Source organism: Gossypium raimondii, chromosome 6, assembly GCF_025698545.1.
Source record: "Gossypium raimondii isolate GPD5lz chromosome 6, ASM2569854v1, whole genome shotgun sequence".
NCBI lineage: Eukaryota > Viridiplantae > Streptophyta > Magnoliopsida > Malvales > Malvaceae > Gossypium > Gossypium raimondii.
In genome coordinates, this window is record NC_068570.1 from 20,639,957 (window position 1) to 20,662,257 (window position 22,301).

General features: G+C 35.1%; 1 protein-coding gene across 1 annotated transcript; it reads left to right on the plus strand.

The window, feature by feature from the left end:
• Positions 1 to 289: 289 nt before the first annotated feature.
• On the plus strand, positions 290 to 21,862 carry LOC105771815 (beta-adaptin-like protein A). Its single transcript, XM_012593207.2, is given in 15 exon segments — positions 290 to 536; positions 654 to 739; positions 10,909 to 10,970; positions 10,972 to 10,987; positions 16,467 to 16,676; positions 17,216 to 17,326; positions 17,456 to 17,493; positions 19,911 to 19,996; positions 19,999 to 20,021; positions 20,593 to 20,621; positions 20,623 to 20,660; positions 20,663 to 20,958; positions 20,960 to 21,019; positions 21,568 to 21,708; positions 21,710 to 21,862. Coding segments are annotated over 15 exon segments (1,596 nt in total).
• The last annotated feature ends 439 nt before the right edge of the window (positions 21,863 to 22,301 follow it).

The following is a 22,301-nucleotide window of genomic DNA, read 5'->3' on the forward strand; positions in this document are numbered from 1 at the left end:
GACTCTTAATCCAATGCATAGACAGTTGTTTTTAGTCAATTTTGATCTTGTTCTTCATGCTTCTTGGTTAGTCACCAGTAACTTCCTCATTGTTATCTTTTATACTTTATGAAATTTTTAATTTAGTTATTAAGTTATTTTTTCTTGTCATTTTAAAAAATATATCTGTGCCAATTTCTTTGACCCCGAATCATCAGCCTTGATAGTAAACCATACTTGATTGTTTTAGTTAGACTAAAAATATCTTATATCACCATGTCTTGTTTATGGCTCTGTGAATTTTCTAACAATGTCCTTTTATGTGAAGGTGTATGAACGTATCAAAGCACCATTTTTGACACTTGTTAGTTCAGGAAGCCCAGAACAGTCTTATGTTGTTTTAAGTCATCTGCATCTTTTGGTGATGCAAGCACTGTATATATTCTCCTCATATTACAAACTCTTCTATTGCCAGTATAATGAACCATTTTTTGTCAAATGACTGAACCTTGAAATGTTGGCTGCAGTGGCAAATGAGAGCAATACTTACGAGATCTGTAAGCCTTTTATTTCTGTTTCATTTTTGGGGCCTCTCTGGAAACAGATGACATCAATAAATCTTCATTGTTCCCTCTTGAGTATTCTGATATGTGATCTTGGTAACCTAATTTCAGTGACAGAATCATGTGAATATGCTGCAAATATCGATATTCCCATTGCCAGAGAGTCAATTAGAGCTCTTAGCAAAATGACACTACATGTAATAGCCCATTTTTAGTGAAATCGAAACAGTGGTTTCGAGACCACAAATTTGAGTTCGGGAGGAAAATTATTTTAATATTATTGCATTGTCTGCATCTTGATAGGAATGTCGTATGGAAATTTTGTTAGGAAAATTTTACCGATTACATGTTTAATTAGATGGGAATGACCAAATTGCATAAAATGCAAAAGTTGAGTTCCAGTAGCTATAGGTATCAAATAGCTATGGAATTCAAAATTAGAGGTCCTTATATGGTAAATGAACCATTTAGAGGAGTTAGTAGATAAGTATGCTTAGTCATCAATAGAAAATTAAATAAAGAAAAGGACTAAATTGGAAAGATGAAATAATAAAATATGATATTTCAATTAAATAAGAAATATCATCATTTTATATCATCTTTCCCAAATAATAAACATGGAAACCCTAGCTATGGAGACTTGAAGAAAGATAAACTTATTTGGCTTAATTAAGTATGTTTTCTTGTCCCGTTTTTAGTAATTTTATATTTCCAAGATCGTAATAGCTTAATCTAGCTATCTCGGGGATTAATTTGCAAATTTATCAAAGTACTAGGGCTTTGCCATGGATGAATATAATTGAATTATGAAGTTTTATGGTAGAAAATGAAAAGTTGTTGATATATAAACAACTTTTGTAAAGTGTATTTTGATGAAATTGTAATTTAGAGACTAAATTGTAAAGATGAAAATTTTATGAAAAAATTCTGAATTTTGTGAAATACATGGGTTGCTATTGTTATATGTAAAAATCAGCTAGGCTTGGAATAATGATTAAATTGCATGAATTTCATTTTTCAAGCCTAGGGACGAAATTGTAATTAATCAAAAGTATAGGGGCAAAATGGTAATTTTTCCTAAGATGTGAATTGAATATGAATTGTATTCAATTGATGTTAAATTCATTCGTATAGATCTAGATAGATCAAATACGGAGTTAGATCGTGGAAAAGAGAAAGTGACGGATTAATAGATTTTGTAAACACGAACATTGTCAAGGTAAGTTCGTGTAACTAAATTGTATATTTATATATTTGAATTGAATGTTATGTATGTTAAATGTGTAAAATTTCCATGAATAATGTATGGATCACATATCCAATAATGTCTGACAAGTGTTAAGTCTCGTTTGATACGAGCCAAGGAGGTGACACTCAAGGGGTTGTTTTTTCTAGTGGTCCAATTACTCGAAGCAAGGCACGACAATTAAAATTAAAGATGAATGCTTTTGTCCAAGACTTTGTTGCTATAAATTTAATTCATCATGTTCGTGACATTGACAAATACGAGAATGCAATTCACTGGACCAATCTTGGAATAGTGAAAGCCCATAAATTGGTGGATTAATCTTTTATGTATATTATTATTATTATTATTTACTTAATTCTCATTGGTTGGGACACATCATTTATGAGTTAAGTAATTTTATTGGTTAGGTTATTATTTATTTATTTTCTTAGATAATTTTAAAGAGTTTTATTAGGATTCAATTACTCTTTAAAGAGTTTTTATTAGGATTCAATTACTCTTGAAAGAGTTTTATTAGGATTCAATTACTCTTGTAATTTCCCTATAAATAGGCTTGTTTTCTACACATTGAGGGGAGAATAAAAAGAAGAGTATTTGTTTTCTTTCAAATTTGTGTGAGGCAAATTTTTTGGGAGTAGAGTGATTCTTCTCTTGCTATTTAGTTTGGAGTTTGTTACTTTCGAGGGTATTTCGGAGTTGCAAATATTCAAATTTCTTTCCCGTTCATCGGTGTTTCTAGAGGTTATTCTTCTAGGGGTTTCGTAGGGAGCCGCTCAATCATTGGCCTTTTTGGTTACAAGTTAACCAAGGGTTCCATAGGGCAAATCTATCCTTTTTATTATTTATTTATTTATTATTATTTTAACTAATTTTATTTATTCTCGTTTTATTTCTAATTTGTGTTTCTCTTGTGTCTAGATCTGGGATTACACATCAGTTGGTATCAGTTTCAGGCCATTCGGTGTTATTTTCGAAGCTAAAATCAAATCCGAAACGAGTCAAAATACCTAAAACAGTTTTCATCGGTTTCTTCGATTCTCTTTTTTGTGAAGTTTGTGTTTATTCTCCTCTTATTCTTTAAAAAAAACAAAAAAGCGCAAAAAAAAAAGTGAGTAAAAAGCGCAAAAAAAAAAAGAAAAAAAAGCAAAAAGCAAAAAAGCGCAAAAAAAAAAAGTTGCCTACCTTTCATACGTAGGTTTCTTCTTTTCCTATTATTGTTATTATTTTGATTTTATTTTTCCCAAAATTGAATTTTTTCCCCCTTCTTTTCTTGACTCAAGTATAATTAAAGCTTCAATTTTTGAAAATCTTAAGACACCAAACGTTTCCGATTTTTTGTTTTCCTTTAAATTGGGTAGAGTTTTCTTAAGTTTTCTTCTTATTAAAGCTTTTCTTTGACTCTAGAGTTAGGGATCGTTGCAGGTTTACGTTTTTTTTTGTTTCTCTTACGTTTTCTAACACTTTGTTTCTTCTTGTGTTAGCAGATATTAAAGGCACGCACAATTCCTTCATCCGTGTAGCCTCCATTACAAATTGCTTCGTCAAGTTTATTGGCCTCTTAAAGCAATTAGGATCTTCATTACCATTATTTGATATTGATTAGTAACCCTCTCCAAACATATTTACAAGTTTTGAATCATTCAGAGAGTTATTCTTTTGAGAGCTAACGAGTGAGGTTATTATTATTTTTTTCTTGTTCTGTTTGTGTGATTTTTCACGATACCATGCCGATCACTAGATCCCAAACTAGTAAAAATGAAGAGGATGAGCAAAAAGAGATAACGATCCTTTGGTCGAGTTGTTACAAAAGAGATGAAAAGTTGCAAACTCAAGTCGAACATCGCATGACCCGGATGATACAAGAGCAAAGGGAGTATCTTGATGCAAAACTTACAACTCAAGAGAGATACGTTGCCGATAATTACAAGAAGTTGAATGAAGCCTTTATAAGCCGATCAAATTCGCGATCGAACTTTTAAACGAAAGGAGGACCATGTTTTGATGATGACTTTGAGTCCGAGTATGTACCTAGAGAAAGGGTGGAACGAAACAATGACACCCCAAACCAAAATTTCCTTCTTTCTCGGGGAAGAATGATCCGATGCTTACCTTGATTGGGAGGAAAAGATGGAAGCGGTCTTTGCTTGTTACAATTACTCGATGAGAAAAAGGTAACATACTGCTGTCATTGAGTTCATAAATTATGCACTAACATGGTGGAATCAATTATGTAAAAGCGAGGATTCTTTATAGAGAGCAACTTTGTTACTACTTGGGTTGAAATGAAGCGCATCTTACAAAACGGTTTGTTCCACCATACTATTATCGAGAACTCCATCAAAGACTCCAACATCTTGTTCAAGGAGATAGATCTGTGGATGATTACTACAAAGAGATGGAGACTATTGATTAGAGCCAATCTTGTTGAAGAGGTGAGGTGACTATGGCTAGATTCCTTGCGGCCTAAAGCCCGAGATTGCAAATCGAGTTGAGTTACAACACTACATGGATGTTGAAGAGATGCTTCAAACCGCACTCACCATTGAAAAGCAATTACGAAAGCATGGGACACCGAGGGTGCTAGTTCGGTTTCTAATCCCCTTGGAGAGGAAATTGGCAAAAACAAGATGATAGATTGTGGAATGGGAGAGATGCACGTTCAAGCCAAATGAGCCTAAAACTTACTCCAAAGATAGATGTATGCCTAATTCATTTAAAGGTTCTACTTCTACTAATCGAGCTCCATCTTCTTCTTCTACTTCTCCTAGTGCCATTAAGCGACCAAAAGATATTACCCGCTTCAAATGCCAAGGAAGGGTCACTATGCTCGAGAATGCCCTAATAAAAAGTCTTTGGTAATTCGAGAAGATGGCGAGGTTGATTTTGAGTCGATAACGAAGATGAGATGTCTCCTTTGGAAGATCTTGATGATGTGCATACTCATGATGAATATGAAGAATACTTGGAGTATGGTGAGAAAGCACTTGTTGCTCGAAGGGCTTTAAATGTCCATTTAAAGAGGAAGGCGTGAACAAAGAGATAACATTTTCCACACGAGATGTTTGATTGGTGGACAACCTAGTTCATTGATCATCGATAGTGGAAGTTGCACCAATGTGGTGAGTTCTTCCTTGTTGAGAAACTTGGCCTACCTTGTGTGAAGCATCCAAGGCCATCTGCTTACAATGGTGAATGATAGTGGGGAGGTAAAAGTATCTAAACAATGCTTAGTTTCATTTTCTATTGGTAGATACTCGATAAAGTTTTGTGTGATGTTGTTCCAATGCAAGTGGGCACATATTACTTGGACGGCCATGGCAGTTTGATCGACAAGTAAATCATGATGGTTTCCTTAACCAATATACTTTTGTGTTCCTTGGAAAGAAGTTTACTTTGGCTCCACTTCCTCATCAAGAAGTCTACAATGATCAACTCAAACTTGCTAGTGAGATGGGTAAGGGAAGTGAGGTAAAATCATTGAAAAATTTGAGAGTAAAGAGGCCCTTAGTGTTAAAAGCCAACTTAAAGGCCCAACATTGGTGAATGATTGCACACACAAGTCACGAGATGAGAAAGTGAGTTTATTCGCTAGGTTTCGAGATATCAAATTTGCTTTTTGTACAAAACAAACATTTGTAATTATTAGGTTTAGGGAAAACTTTATTTTGACTAACCCTAATACACATTTGCCTAGTTGTTTTGTTGATCTTTTGCAGGATTTTGAGGATGTATTTCCTACGAAATGCCTAAGGGATTACCTCCTTTACGAGGATTGAACATCAAATTGACTTTGTGCTGGTTCGAGTATTCGAATAGACCGATCTATCGAAGCAATCTTGAAGAAACTAAGGAGTTGCAAAGGCAAGTTGAAGATCTCTTAGAAAAGGGTTAATTCGTGAGAGTCTAAGCCCTTGTGCGGTCCCCTGCACTTCTCGTCCCAAAAAGATGGTTCTTGGAGAATGTGTGTTGATTGTCGTCTTGTCAACAAGATTACGAGAAAGTATCGATATCCAATTCCTCAATTAGATGATATGTTGGATGAGCTTAATGGTGCATGCATTTTCTCTAAAATTGACTTAAAAAGTGGTTACCATCAAATAAGAATGAAACAAGGTGATGAATGGAAAACTACTTTTAAGACTAAGTATGGCCTATATGAGTGGTTAGTTATGCCATTTGGCTTAACTAATGCTCCTAGCACATTCATGAGATTAATGAACCACATACTTAGACCTTTTTTAGGAAAATTTGTCGTTGTGTATTTTGATGACATACTGATTTATAGCAAAACTTTGAATGATCATGTTGGGCATGTTAAATTAGTATTGGATGTGTTAAGGCATGAACGACTCTTTGCTAATCTTGAAAAATGCACCTTTTGTATGGATAAGCTTCTTTTTTTGGGTTTTGTGATAAGTTCTATAGGAATCCATGTGGATGAGGAGAAGGTAAAGGCATTTCAAGAATGGCCTATCCCTAAAACTGTTTCTGAGGTAAGGTCTTTCCTTGGGTTAGTCGGTTTCTACCGCAGGTTTGTTCGTAACTTTTCCACAATTGCTTCACCTTTGACTGCACTTATTAAAAAGGATGTATCTTTTCATTGGACAGATAAGCAAGAATTAGCATTTAATGAACTTAAAGATAAATTGTGTAATGCTCCTATTCTTGTTGTACCTAATTTTGAAAAGACCTTTGAGATTGAATGTGATGCTTCTGGTGTAGGTATAGGTGCCGTCCTCATGCAAGATAGTAAACCACTAGCCTACTTTAGTGAGAAACTTGGTAGAGCACATTTGAACTATTCGACCTATGATAAAGAGTTGTATGCCTTGGTAAGGGCATTAGAAGTTTGGCAACATTACCTTTTACCAAAGGAGTTTGTGATTCACACTGACCATGAATCACTTAAGCACTTAAAGGGACAAGGTAAGTTGAACAAGCGACATGCGAGGTGGGTTGAATTTATTGAATCTTTTCCTTATGTTATAAGGTATAAGAAAGGTAAAGATAATATTGTGGCTGATGCTCTATCAAGGAGGTAGACTTTACTTAGTACTTTGCATACTAAGTTATTAGGTTTTGAGTATCTCAAAGATTTATATGCAATGATTACGATTTTGCAAGCATTTATGACGCATGTGAACATGGTGCATTTCACAAATTTTATAAGCATGATGGCTATCTTTTTCGAAATAATAGACTATGCTTACCAAAGTGTTCAATGCGAGAATTGTTGGTTCGAGAGGCTCATAGTGGTGGTCTTATGGGTCATTTTGGAGTCACTAAGACTTATGATGTTTTACATGAGCATTTTTATTGGCCTAACATGCGAAAACTTGTTGAAAAAATTTGCTCTACTTGCATGACTTGTAAACAAGCTAAATCCACTGTGATGCCTCATGGTCTATATACTCCTCTTCCTGTTCCTAGTTCACCTTGGACTGACATTTCAATGGATTTTGTAATAGGTTTACCAAGGACAAAGCGTGGACGAGATAGCATCTTTGTGGTTGTGGATCGATTTTCTAAAATGGCTCATTTCATTCCATGCCATATGACTGATGATGCAACCCATGTTGCCGATCTATTTTTCCGTGAAGTTGTGAGATTACATGGAATCCCTAGGACTATCGTTTCCGATAGAGATGCAAAATTTCTTAGTCACTTTTGGAAGGTGTTATGGGGTAAGTTAGGTACTAAACTACTTTACTCTACTACATGCCACCCTCAAACTGATGGTCAAACCGATGTGGTAAATCGAGCTTTGGGATCTTTGCTTAGAGCCATAATAGGTAAGAATGTTAAATCTTGGGAAGAATGGATACCCTATGTTGAGTTTGCTTATAATCGTTCTGTTCATTCTTCCACAGGTTTTACTCATTTTGAGATTGTATATGGTTTTAATCCACTTACTGTTTTAGATTTGCTTCCTTTACCTTTGAATGAGATTGCTAATTTAGATGGTGAAAGGAAAGCTGATTTAGTGAAAGAGATCCATGAGAAGGCTCGTAAAGCCATTGAGAAAAAGAATGAGTCCAATGCACATCGAGCTAATAAAGGGCGAAAACAAGTCTTGTTTGAACCTGGAGATTGGGTATGGGTGCATATGAGGAAGGAACGATTTCCTTCTAAGAGAAAGAATAAACTTGATGCACGAGGAGATGGACCATTCCAAGTACTCGAGAAAATAAATGACAATGCTTATCGCATTGATCTTCCTGGTGAGTATAGTGTTAGTGCTACTTTCAATGTTTCTGATCTTTCTCCTTTTGAATTTGATGCAGGTTCAGATTCGAGGATGAATCTTCTTGAAGAGGGGGAGAATGATACGAGCCAAGGAGGTGACACTCAAGGGGTTGTTTTTCCTAGTGGTCCAATTACTCGAAGCACTCAAGATGAATGCTTTTGTCCAAGACTTTGTTGCTACAAATTTAATTCATCATGTTCGTGACATTGACAAATACGAGAATGCAATTCACTGGACCAATCTTGGAATAGTGAAAGCCCATAAATTGGTGGATTAATCTTTTATGTATATTATTATTATTATTTACTTAATTCTCATTGGTTGGGACACATCATTTATGAGTTAAGTAATTTTATTGGTTAGGTTATTATTTATTTATTTTCTTAGATAATTTTAAAGAGTTTTATTAGGATTCAATTACTCTTTAAAGAGTTTTTATTAGGATTCAATTACTCTTGAAAGAGTTTTATTAGGATTCAATTACTCTTGTAATTTCCTATAAATAGGCTTGTTTTCTACACATTGAGGGAGAATAAAAGAAGAGTATTTGTTTTCTTTCAAATTTGTGTGAGGCAAATTTTTTGGGAGTAGAGTGATTCTTCTCTTGCTATTTAGTTTGGAGTTTGTTACTTTGAGGGTATTTTGAGTTGCAAATATTCAAATTTCTTTCCGCTTCATCGGTGTTTCTAGAGGTTATTCTTCTAGGGTTTCGTGAGGAGCCGCTCAATCATTGGCGTTTTGGTTACAAGTTAACCAAGGGTTCCATAGGAAAATCTATCCTTTTTATTATTTATTTATTTATTATTATTTTAACTAATTTTATTTATTCTCGTTTTATTTCTAATTTGTGTTTCTCTTGTGTCTAGATCCGGGATTACGTATCAGATCACATATCCAATAATGTCTAACAAGTGTTAAGTCTCGTTTGGATAAATGAGATTCGATGGATACAAGGTTCCTGAATTGGTTGTGGTCTTGCATGTGTTGCAGACACACCACAGCTTGAAAGAGCGTCCCGTTATTAGCTCTCATGAGCTTCCCGTTATATGGTTATTGCGAGCTTCCCGTTATATGGTTATTGCGAGTTTCCCGTTATATGGTTATTGCGAGCTTCCTGTTAATAGCTCTTCCGAGCACCCGATTGGTTGTGATCCTACATGTGTTGTGGATACACTGTAGCTCTTATGAGTGTCCCGATATATGGCTCTTTGGAGCTTCTCGATTAAAGGCTCTTCGTGAGCTTCCCGATTAATGGCTCTCCGGAGCTTCCTGTTATATGGCTCACATGAGCTTCCCATTATATGGCTCGAAAGAGCTTCCCGTTTATATGCTCGTATGAGCATTCTCGAATACGAATTGACAGATTTCACATTTGTTCACCTCGTGTGTATTACCCGTGTATCCATCGACATTTTAAATGATTCAACAGGCAAAATCCTGATCTAAGAAAATAAGAGTTTGATGAATAAGTACCCGCATATGCACGACATATATGGAATTGATGTATGAACATAAGAAGTGGAAATTATGAACATGGAATTTGATATTTGGTGAGCTCATATATGATTCTTGGTATTCATGTAAAATACATGACTAACATGTTTGATGAGATTATGTGTTTAGGTTTCTAGCCAAATTGCTTTGGTTGTATTATGTATGCTTACCTTAAATGCAAATGTATGGTAAGTTAATTTCCTGTTTTACGAACTTACTAAGTATTAAATGCTTACTATGTTTTATTTTCTATGTCTTATAGTACTCTGAAGCTCGTAAAGGTTGGAAGCTGGTCGGAGCCACATCATACTATCCATTAGCCCATTTCGGTATATATAGAAAACTAATTTTGGTTATAATTGCATGTATAGGGTAAATTAGCCAATGTTGGCTTAAAAATATTTTGTTGTAAATAGCCATTGGAATGGCTTGAGTTGGACATATTTAGATATCTATATGTATGTGTGGCTTAATATGTTTGATGTGTTTAATGTGGTTGAGTAATGGATAATTTTTAAGTATGATAATGTATGGTTTTAGATAATATGATTGAACAAATATGCATATATGTTTATATGGTCAATTAGGTAAGATTGAATACTTGGACATATGGGGTGTTATGATATGTGTTAAACTTGGTTTGTACTTGATTTGAATGTCTTGTATTGGTTGGTGAAAGTGTTGAAGTGTTGATGTAGGTGGAAGACAAATTGGGTGAGAAAAGTGGCCTTGGAATTGGACGATTTTCGTCCACATGGGCAGGGGCACGGGCGTGTGTCTCAGTCGTGTATGACACACGGCCTAGCACATGGGCATGTGATCTGGCCGTGTGTCCTCTGCATCTTAAAAATTAAGAAACAGAATGCTCTAAAATTTTCACACGGCCTATTACACGGGCGTGTGGCTTGGCCGTGTGGCCCCTACACCTAATTAATGCTATTCAGTATGCTCACATGGCCTAGCACACGGGCGTGTGGCTTGGTCGTGTGACCTAAGTCAGTGAGCACTCTAATTTGGACTCGGGATGGGACACGGTCGTGTGCCCTACTTTGAATGCTGACATGGCCTAAAACACGAGCGTGTCTCTAGACTGTGTGAGCCACACGGCCTGGTCACACGGGCGTGTGTCCCTTGCACCTAGGAAAAAATTTGAAGTTTTGCGAAAAATTCTCTGAGTACCCAGTTTAGTCTCAATTTGTTTCAAATGTGTATCTTGGGCCTCGAGGGCTCATATAAGGGACAATATGATTGATTATGATTGAATTTTGATATGAATGTTAAATGGTATGAAATATCTGTATTTGATCTATAAATTTCGGTAATACTCTGTAACCCTATTTTGGTGATGGATATGGGTTAGGGGTGTTACACTGCAGCAGTATGATGTAAATGCAATTGTTGATAGGCTTCTTCAATTTCTTGAAATGGAGAAAGATTATGACAGCTGAAGCTCTGGTGAATAAATAGTTAAGCCTATAATAGATGTTGTTGGATATTTGATGAAGGAAAGATTGACACAGAAGCAAAAAGAATCAAACAATTTGAAGAAGAAACAGCTTGTGAGCTGCAGTTTCATTAAAAACTGGTTAATGATGTTTATAGGAATAAGAAAGCTTAAATAAGCAAAAAATAATAATAAAATAATTGTAACTTGGCTTAGTCTTGCAACTAGATTTAGTTAATTTGCTTCATTGTTGGCTGATTTTAGTCTAATTAGCAACCCAAACGTCTAATAAAAAATCATCACTGTTTCTTGCCAACTTGCAGAGTGAAGAACTCACAGGTGAGCTCTCAAGTTTGGTAAGCTTACAGTCTTGGTGAGCTCACATTTTTTGGTGAGCTCACAATTTTGGTGAGTTCGCAGTTCACATGAATGGTCATTTCGCAATAGAGGTTTGCTATATTAAATATATGCATAGTTTCCTAGCCTCTTCTTATAGTTTTATGCCAAAATAGAAAGTGTGATAGTTGTTGAAATATGTGAAACCCATATATTTTGGGATATATTTTAAAGTTATTTAGGTAGATAAATCTTAGATTAAATCATTTGAGATATTCTAGGATTATTTTATTTTATCTTTTAGTAGTTTATTAGAATAAGGGAATTATTTTCCCAATTAGGTTATGACTCTTTTCTCTATTTAAATTCAGTTTTTTAGTTAATAAAATACATAATAGTTTTATTAAATGCTCTCTTGAAAACTTTCATGGCATCTGAGTGAGGTTAAATCTCTAGTAACATCATGGTTAAAACAACCTTCACTGAAGATAAGAGATCCAACAATCAAACAGAGGTAGGAATTTCTATCGTTGAAACAACTACTGAGAGTACAATAACTCGATGGACAGAGGCATCTCACCTCTATTTGACATCTCACAAGTTGAATGACAAGAATTATCTAGAATGGTCGCAGTCTGTAAAGTTAGTAATTGATGGGCGCGACAACTAGGTCATTTAACTAGAAAAGTCAAGTAACCACAGATGGGCGATCAAAAGATGAGCAAGTGGAGGTCAAAAAATTATATGCTAATTGCGTGGCTTATTAATTCCATGGAAGCATCCATAGGTAAACATTTTTTTTCTCCCGACTGTTAAAGATGTTTGGGACGCTGTGAAAGACACCTATTCAGATTTAGAAAACGCTTCACAGAACCTTAAGTTAAAAATAAAACTCTGGAAAGCTAGACAAGGGGAAAAGGAAGTTACTTTTTATTATAATGAGATGATGTCTTTTTGGCAAGAACTGGATTAGTGTTATAATGATGAATGGGAGTGTCCCGGAGATGGTGTAAAAGCTATGAAAAAAAGACAAGAAGGAATGAGCTTATTTATTTTTGGTTGGTTTAAATAAAGAATTTGATGAAGTGAGATCTCGGATCTTAGGAAAAAAATCGCTTCCAAGACTCTATGAGATTTTTTCTAAGATTAGAAGAGAGGAGACAAGGAGAAAAGTAATGTTAAGGCTAGGATTTGAAACTAATGATGATAATTTTGCTCTTGTAACTGTTAAAAATAATGATGATAGTGAAAAAAAGAAAAAAAACCTTTATACGATCACTGCAAAAAATATTGGCACACTCAAGAAACGTGTTGGAAGCTCCATGAAAAATCTACGAATGGAATAAAGAAGAGTGGCAATGGTCGTGATTCACAATTAGGGGATAGCAGAGCTTTCCAAGCAACTAATGAAAATTATGAGGGCCAAAGTTCTTTGGAATGGTCTCCATTCACTAAGGAACAATTAGAGCATCTACACAAGCATTTTCAATCACCACAGTTTCGAATGAATTCTTCTATTCCTAACTCATCCAATAATCCTTCTCCCTCCTTTGCCTAATCAGGTACTGATTTTTCTATTTTTTCAGTGTTGAGCCTTGTAAAACAAACACGTGGATTATAGATTCTGGAACTAGTGATCATATGACTAGTAGTCATTTTCTTTTCTCAACTTACACACCTTATGTAGGAATAAAAAAGATCAAAGTAGCAGATGGGTCGTTTTCGGCAATATCCAGGAAAGGCACCGTTAAAATTTTTCCTTCCTTAGTTTTACATGATTTTTTACATGTGCCAAATCTAGCTTGTAATCTCATATCGGTCAGTAAATTATCCCAGTCCTCGAATTTTCATGTTATATTTGACTCCTCTATTGTAAATTTCAGGACATGGTCTCGGGGAGGATGATTGGCAATGCTAAAGAATCTGGTAGATTTTACTTTCTTAACGACGACCATCTAAGTCAACCAACAACTACTTTATTTTTAAATTTTGTTTCTAGTTTTGATAAGGTTATGATTTGACATTATAGGCTTGGACATCCTACTTTTTTCTATTTAAGATATTTGTCACCTAATCTATTTAAAAATAAAAGCCCTTTTTCATATCACTGTGAATTTTGTGAATTAGCTAAACATCATTGGTTATTCTTTCTACCTCAAAAATATAAAGCTTCAAAACCTTTTTCGTTAAGTCATAGTGATGTTTGGGGACCTTCGAGAGTTTCAACTTTTTCAGGAAAATGTTGGTTTGTCACATTTATTGATGATCATACTTGCATTTGTTGGGTCGTTTTATTAAAAGATAAGTCAGAAGTTAAAAATGTGTTTCACTCTTTTTATGCTATGGTGAAAACACAATTTGATGTGAGAATAGAAGTATTTCGGAGTGACAATGGTGGGGAATTTTTTAGTGACCAATTAGGTGTTTTGTTAACCAAACATGGAATAGTCCACTAGAGCTCTTGTACAAATACACCACAACAAAATGGGATTGTAGAAAGAAAAAATTGACATATTTTAGAAGTAACTAGAGCTTTGATGTTCATTAGTCAAGTACCACATTATCTTTGGGGCGAAGCCTTGTTAACAATTACATATCTTATTAATAGAATGCCCAGTAAAACTCTAAACTATAGAACTCATTTCTGTCTCTTTAAAGATAACTTTCCTAACTCTAAATTGATCACAGATTTATCCCTCCGAATTTTTGGGTGTAGTGTTTTTGTTCATCTTCACAACCAAGGTAAACTAGATCTTAGAGCAAAAAAATGTGTCTTTATTGGCTATGCTTCTAATAAACAGGGTTACAAATGTTATGATCCAATTGATAGAAAGATTGTTGTTACCATGGATGCCACATTTGTTGAAACGCAATCTTACTTTGATTCTAATCTTCAGGGAGGGAATTATAATAAGGAAGATTCTATAATTGATCAAGAAAAGACTAGGAATATACAACATAGGGATTCTAATAATGGGGAAGATGAATTTATGAGCTTAGGAGTATGAAAGTGTAGAGTCTGATCATGAGAATAAAGAACAAAAAAAAGAGTTAATTGTTTACTCAAGAAGAAACCTAAATCAAGAAAGTGGAATTCACTAGATTCACCACCAAGAATCCAACCCGCAAGATCTTGTCAAAAGTCCAGGTAAAGCTCATATTCCAACCAATGAATTTTCTGATTTAAATATTTCAATTGCTAAAAGAAAATGTGTTAGAAATGTTGTCAAATATCCAATGTCTAACTTTGTGTCCTATAAAGCCTTGTCTTCGACATTCTCAACCTTTGTTTCGTGTCTCAATACTGTGAAAATACCCAAAAATGTGAAAGATGCTTTACAGGTTCCTGAGTGGAAGCAGGCTAATTTAGAGGAGATGCGCACTCTTGAAAAAAATAGGTATATGAGAAACAATAGAATTACCTGTAGGGAAAAAATAGTGCGCTATAAATTGGATGGATCTTTAGATAGATACAAAGCCCGGCTGGTGGCTAAAGGGCACACTCAAACATACGGGATAGATTATTTTGAAACATTTGCTCTAGTAGCCAAATTAAATTCTGTTAGAGTTCTTTTATCAATTACTATTAATCTTGATTGGTCTTTACAACAGCTAGATGTGAAGAATGCTTTCCTCGAGCTTGAAGAAGAAGTTTACATGGATCTTCCTCTAGGTTTTGAAGAAAAAATTGGAACTTTAGTATGTAAGCTCAAGAAATCTTTGTATGGTCCAAAACAGTCTCCTCGAGCTTGGTTTGAACGGTTCACTCAAGTTGTTAAAAAACAAGGTTACTCACAAAGGCAAGATGATTACACAATGTTCTATCGACACTCACAAAGAGGTAGTATAGAAATTATTATAGTTTATGTTGATGATATCATTCTTACAGAAGATGGTGTGGATGAAATAAGACGTCTCAAGGAGCATTTGGCATTAGAGTTTGAGATCAAAGACTTGGGTCCTTTGAAATACTTTATTGGAATGGAAGTTGCTCGATCAAAGAAGGGTTTTGTGGTCTCTCAGAAAAAATATGTGATTGATCTTTTAAAAGAGGCTAGGATGAGTGGTTACCGCCCAACTGACACACCAATTGATCCAAATGTAAAATTAAAAAATAAAGAAGGTCGATTAGTTGATAAAGGGCAGTACTAAAGATTAGTTGGTAAGTTAATTTACTTATCACATACAAGGCCAGACATATCTTTCGTAGTGAGCTTAGTGGGTCAATTTATGCACTCCTCAATGGAGGATCATGAAGAAGAAATGCTTTGGATTCTGAGGTACTTGAAGAGTTCACTTGAAAAGGGCTTATTCTTCAAGAAATCCGAACAAAGAGGAATTGAAGCTTATATAGATGTAGACTGAGCTAGCTCAATAATAGATAGAAGATCTACATCAAGATACTGTACATTTGTTTGGGGAAACCTTGTGACTTGGCAAAGAAAAAAACAAAGTGTTGTAGCACGAAGTAGTGCAAAGGCTGAGTTTAGATCAATGGCTCAAGGAATTTGTGAAATGATGTTGTTAAAAAGAATTATGGATGAGCTGAGGAAACCAATAACTTCACCAATGAAGTTGTACTGTGATAGCAAATCTTCCATTAGTATTGCTCACAACCCAGTCCAGCATAACAGAACTAAACATGTTGAGATTGATATACACTTTATTAAGAAGAAAATTGAAGAAGGCCAAGTGTACATGCCGTTTATTCCTTCAAAACAACAATTTGCTGACATACTCACCAAAAGGCTCTCTAAGAGAAGCTTTGATTTTCTTGTAAGCAAGTTGGGCACGATTGATATATATGCACCAACTTGAGAGAGTGTGTTGAAATATGTAAAACCTATATATTTTGGGCAACTTGAGGGAGGGTGTTGAAATATGTGAAACCCATATATTTTGGGGATATATTTTAAATTTATTTAGGTAGATAAATATTAGAATAAATCATTTGAGATATTCTAGGATTATTTTATCTTTTAGTAGTTTATTAGAATAAGGGAATTATTTTCTCTAATTAGGTTATGACTCTTTTCTCTATTTAAATTCAGTTTTTTAATTAATAAAATACAAAACAGTTTTATTAAATGCTCTCTTGAAAACTTTCAATAGTTCCCTATTGCCAGCTAGATCTACATGAGTTCTTTTATGCAGGTGCTTGTGAAAGATCTTCTTAGAAAATATCCTCAGTGGAGCCATGATTACATTGCTGTGGTTGGGAGCATAAGCAGCAAAAATGTACAAGAACCAAAGGCAAAGTAAGCTCTTATATGGATGTTTGGGGAATATTCACAGGATATGCAAGATGCTTTTTATGTTTTGGAGAGTCCAGTTGAAAACTAGGATGAAGAGCATTCTGCCGAGGTAATTAATCTTCACGTATATTGTCCAATGATTCCATTTTAAGCCATGTTCTATTTTTTGAGCCATTTTCTAGAATTGGTCCCTTCTATGAGAAAAAAAAAATGTTCAGCCATTTAGTTTAACTTTCCTGTTGTTTCTATTATCTCATCAGCCAACCACTGTTAGTCCTTTGATGTTTTTGTTCATGTCTTTCTAGTGGCTATGTGATGCAGATGTGCAAATTTTATTTACTTAATAGTATAGTTGCATAAAAAATGTTAATCGTCTTATGTACTTGATCTTATGGACTTATTCTATGTGTTTAGTAACTTTAGTTAACCCACATCCAGTGCCCTGCTTAACCTCACCACCCCCTTTTTTTTCCTCTCCATCCAAGCTGTTTTCTCTTTCATTTCATTCCACAACCAAGGGTATAGTTGCTATCTTCTTGTTGTATATTGAGTATTTGTTATCTATTAACAATAGAATATTGCTTGTTTGAAAGATCTGTGTTTTTAATTAACTCATTTACTTGGTTGATGGATTATGCCATTGGACAGGTCTATTTACATCTTCTCACTGCAGTGATAAAGTGTTCTTTTAAAAGTCCACCTGAGACCCAAAATGCATTGGGAGCTGCATTGGCTGCAGGTATTGCTGATTTAAACCAGGTATGACCGTATGAGGGTATTTTTTTTTAAATGTCTTCTTTTTCTTCCCACTTTTATATCAAAAGTATTGTTTGTTTTCTGGACACAATCAATTAAACCTTCAGCATGACTACAAGATGTTCATGATAGAGCTTGTTCTACTATAGGATTTTACAGTATAATGTATCTATTAGAGTTGTATGACCCAAACTCTAAGAGGTTGCTTGCAAGTCAAGTTAAACAAAACATATTTTCTTTCTAGAAGATTTAGTATTTATTAGTATAATATATTTAGCATTTATTAGCATAGTTTATTTGACTTACTAATTTAGCCTATAAATAGGTTCTTTTACAACCTTAGAAAATACACTCATTAGATATTAGAACTCATAACACATTTAGAGAATTTTGTGTTTATGTTTTGAAGGTTCTTTATTTTCGAGTTTTTTGGGTTTAGTTTTTATCTCCATCTTTTGTACTCTTCGTTCTTTTGCCATTATAGTAAAATTATCTTTGTCCGTGGTTTTTCCACGTTAAATTTGTGTGTTCAATTTCTCAATTTTTTCTGCTATTTTTTTACTTGTTGCTTAATCGGGTCGATCGTAACAAGTGGTATCAGAGCTAATTCAATTTTCATTGATCAGCCCATTTAGAGATGGCAGCAACAAGGTTTGAAATTGAGAAGTTCCATGGTGAGACAAATTTCAATCTGTGGCAAGTTCAGATGATGGCAATTCTAGTTCAAACCGACTTGAAAAAGGTTGTTATCAGGAAAAAGCCTGAGAATCTAAATTAAACAGAATGGGAAGAGCTTGATGAAAATGCCTTGTCTGCAATCCAGTTGTGCCTCGCGAATACGGTATTGCAAGAGATATAGATGAACAAGACCTCATTTGCCTTGTGGAAAAGGTTAGAAACTCTTTATGTGACTTTAGAAACTCTTTATGTGACTAAGTCTTTGGCTAACCATTTAGTTTTGAAACAATGTCTATTTACATTTCGCATGAATGAATGTGAGCTTCTTAGAGATCACATCAATCAATTCATTACTCTTTTAAATGATTTAAAGAATGTTGAGGTTCATATTGACGATGAAGATCTGGCTACGCTATTATTGTGCTATTTACCCCCTTCATACAAGTCTTTTAGGGAGACCCTGATTTATGGTAGAGACACTCTCGTTTGAAGATATGAAGGGTCATTTGTTGAGTAGAGACAAACTCGACAATGAGTTTGGTTTGGATAGCAAGGAAGATATGCAAGCTTCCGTTTTGGTAGCGTTAAAGAAACGAGACAAAATGTGCCACTATTGTAAAAAGTTAGGTCACGTCAAAGTAGATTGTTATAACTGCGAAATAAAAGAGCTGCGAAGAGTAACGAGGAAGATGTAACTAGTGCTAATTTGGCCGATGAAAGCGGTGATGATTTCTTGTTAGTGTCAACGAGCGATAACTCCAAGCTCACGTCCGAGTGGATCCTATATTCAGGATGTTCTTTCCACATGTGTCCCAATAGAGAATGGTTCTCCACATACAGTTTGGTTGAATGTGGAGTTGTGCGCATGGGAAACGATTCATCTAGTAAGGTAATTGGTATTTGTACTGTTAAAATTAGGATACAAAATGGGACGATTAGGACACTCTCAGATGTCAGGTATGTACCTAATTTACGAAAGAATCTCATCTCCTTAAGTATTTTAGACTTGAAAGGATGCTGAATCAACATCGAGTCGAGCGACATTAAAGTATCTCGTGGAACTCTCGTTTTGTTAAAAGGTAAAAAAATCGACAGTCTTTATATTTTGGAAGATTATACAGTAACCGGTGAAATCGGACGTCCTTCGTCCGTTACGGAGTCGAAGTCAACTCGTTTGGAGCAGAGGCAACTTGGTCATAGGAGGGAAAAATGTATGACTGTTTCGTTGAAGAAAGGTTCCCCTTTGGATGCAGGTTTTGAAAAGTTAGGGCACTGTGTTCGTGAAAATCAGACCCAAGTTAGTTTTGATTTGGCAGTGCACAAGTCGAAGGCTAGAAGTCTTCCAGCTTCTAAACACAAATTTGACTTAGTTAATTCCCTACATAGTTCAAGATAGACTCGTGGCGGGCTTTGGCAAAGATGAAATTGTAAGAATTCGTGTCAAGGTGGAGATTGTTAGAATTGTGTGACCCAAATTCTAAGAGATTGCTTGCAAGTCAAGTTAAACAAAATATATTTTTTTCTAGAAGATTTAGTATTTATTAGTATAATATATTTAACATTTATTAGCATAGTTTATTTGACTTACTAATTTAGCCTATAAATAGGTTCTTTTACAACCTTAGAAAATACACCCATTAGAGATTAGAACTCATAACACATTTAGAGAATTTTGTGTTTACATTTTGAGAGTTCTTTGTTTTTGGGTTTTCGGGGTTTAGTTTTTATCTTTATCTTTTGCACTTTTCGTTCTTTTGCTATTATAGTAAAATTATTTGTACTATTCATTCTTTTACTATTATACTAAATTTATCTTTATCTGTGATTTTTTATCCTCTTTAGAAGGATTTTTCCTGTATGTCTAATTTCTTAATTTATTCCGCTATTTTTTTTATTTGTTGCTTAATTGGGTAGCAAAACGTGTGGTGAACCCTCCAAAGCAAGCTGTTTATTCAAAGCAGTAAAATCAAAGATCGCATTTTTTTGATGAATTTAACAGTTATCTGTTGTATACCAGAAGGTAATTACCAGCTTCTTCTTCTTCTTTTTTAATACACTAGCAGCTTTTTTTTTTCTTTTTGAAATCGCTAGCTGCTTCTTTCAACTTCATGTTATGGGACACCTTTTTTGTAGTTAAAACTGTTCTTAAAGTTCTTGTAATGAGTTGTTAATGCATCCAATCTGCATATAAAAAGGGGAAAAGAAATTAAGGCAAAGACAAGGCATATGCCTTAGCTAGTTACGTAGTTTGTTGTTTTCAATTAATCAAAGTTAATGAGTTAAAAGCGTATGGTATCAATTACCATTTCAACTTTTTAGGTTGCCCAAATTTCTTGCAAGGAAAATGCTATCCATACATCATAACTTAAAGAGAATATGCCTTAGCCTAAGTACACGGTTTCCTTTCTCTGCTGTTATAACAGTATTGTGCTTCTCCAAGCATTTTCTTAATTTTACTCGACGGTTTACTTTCTGCTATTAAACAATTTAGTGTACCATATCCACTCTGCATCTCCTTTTAGGAACGTAATTAGATTGTGTTACTCAAATAATAATAATGAGTGTCAACTGATATTTGTAAATATATGCAGCCATCTTGCATGTTTACAGATAAGGAACACGGGTCCATTTGAGTTTTCAGATGAACTCGGAAATCTATCGATGGAGAAGCAGCAGATAACGTTGTTTCTGCTCTGAGAGTTGAGGAAAATGATAAGGATCTGCTTTTAACTACTTCTGAGAAAGAGGAAACTAGAGGTTCAACTAATAATGGTTCTGCATATACAGCTCCTTATGATGGTTCGTCTACACAGACAGAATTGGCAATATCAAATCCCACCGCAGCAGGCCATTCTTCACAAGCAGCAAGCTCGGCAATTGATGATCTGCTTGGTGTTGGTTTACCAGCAGCTGCACCTGCTACTCCATCTCCTCAATTGAAGCTTAATACAAAAGCTACTCCGGGATCCAAGCACATTTCAGCAGAGGTGGCGCCAATTGCCAGTTGCTTTATCACAGGTTTGTGTAGCGATATTAAACTACTCAAGTTTCCATAAAAAAAGGAAAGTCACGTTTCCTGCAGTCGCTGTCAGTCTCGCTACCTCTTTAGTTGCCACCCCTAAAGCTAAACAAAAGCTAAGCTTGTAAGCTCATAGAGAAAGCTGTCAGTCTCGCTACCTCTTTAGTTACCCACAACCTATGTTCCTGAACGGTCTCGTTCGAACATCTGATTTGCCAACACTTTTTCACTTCCTGCAGTTCGTAAAATATTTCAAAAGCAGCGAGTGGTATATATTACTCCCACAATGAATGAAGCTCGTGAGATAGACTACTTTTTCAGGAAATATATAAGAAATGGAATTGCAATTGCAATTGGATTCGATCTTACAGACCCTTCTTATGGATACTCCTATAAAGACAGAACTCTTAGGCCTTTCCTAGATGGTCCCTAGAATGGAAACCATGTGTTCTCCATTATGCCATTCTTGATACTTGGGAAAGCTTTGCTTATATATGCGATTATGTGCACCTTTCTTGGAACTCATCGTGTCATGTAATCTGTCCAGGAGCACTCAGTAAGCCTTCAAGGCATCGTGGCACTGATGGCTCCTCAAGCTCTTGTTCGGCACATGCAAAGCCATTCCATCCACTGCATTGCATCGGGCGGTCAATCCCCGAACTTAAAGTTTTTCTTCTTTGCGCAAAAAAATGGAGTCATCGACATCTAATTATCACGTAGAATGTATAATCAACACATCATCTGCTAAAACCCAAATTAAGATCAAAGCTGATTATCAAAGTACATCCCAGGTATTCTCAACTCTTTTCCAGTCGGCTTTGTCCAAATTTGGCATTTCCTGAGCACTAAATGCTTTCCTCATTTGATGGCTGGATGTCAAAGATGCTCTTTCCTTTTCTAGTAGGAAGACATTAAAGAAACTTTGCAGAGGAGAAAAATGATAAGCTCTCCATTTTGGTAGGTATAGATATGTCTACATGATTAAAATGTACATATCTGTTGATGTTCCCTCATGGTCTCTTATTTTCGTTATGGAAAGAAATCATTTACGAGTGGCTTATCCGATTGGTTGAACTTGGGCAAGAAATTTTCACCTCGAATAGGTTTGGATTTGCTCAAATTCACTTAAATAGAAAAAAAAAATTAGTACTGTATAGCTAGAGGGTTAGTACTCATGCACACATGGTAGGAACATTCCCATGCACACACTAAGTCTATCTGGAGTTGCTTGAATAAAAGCCTACCACTTGCTCCCTAGCTGTGCGAACCTAAGTAGGTTCC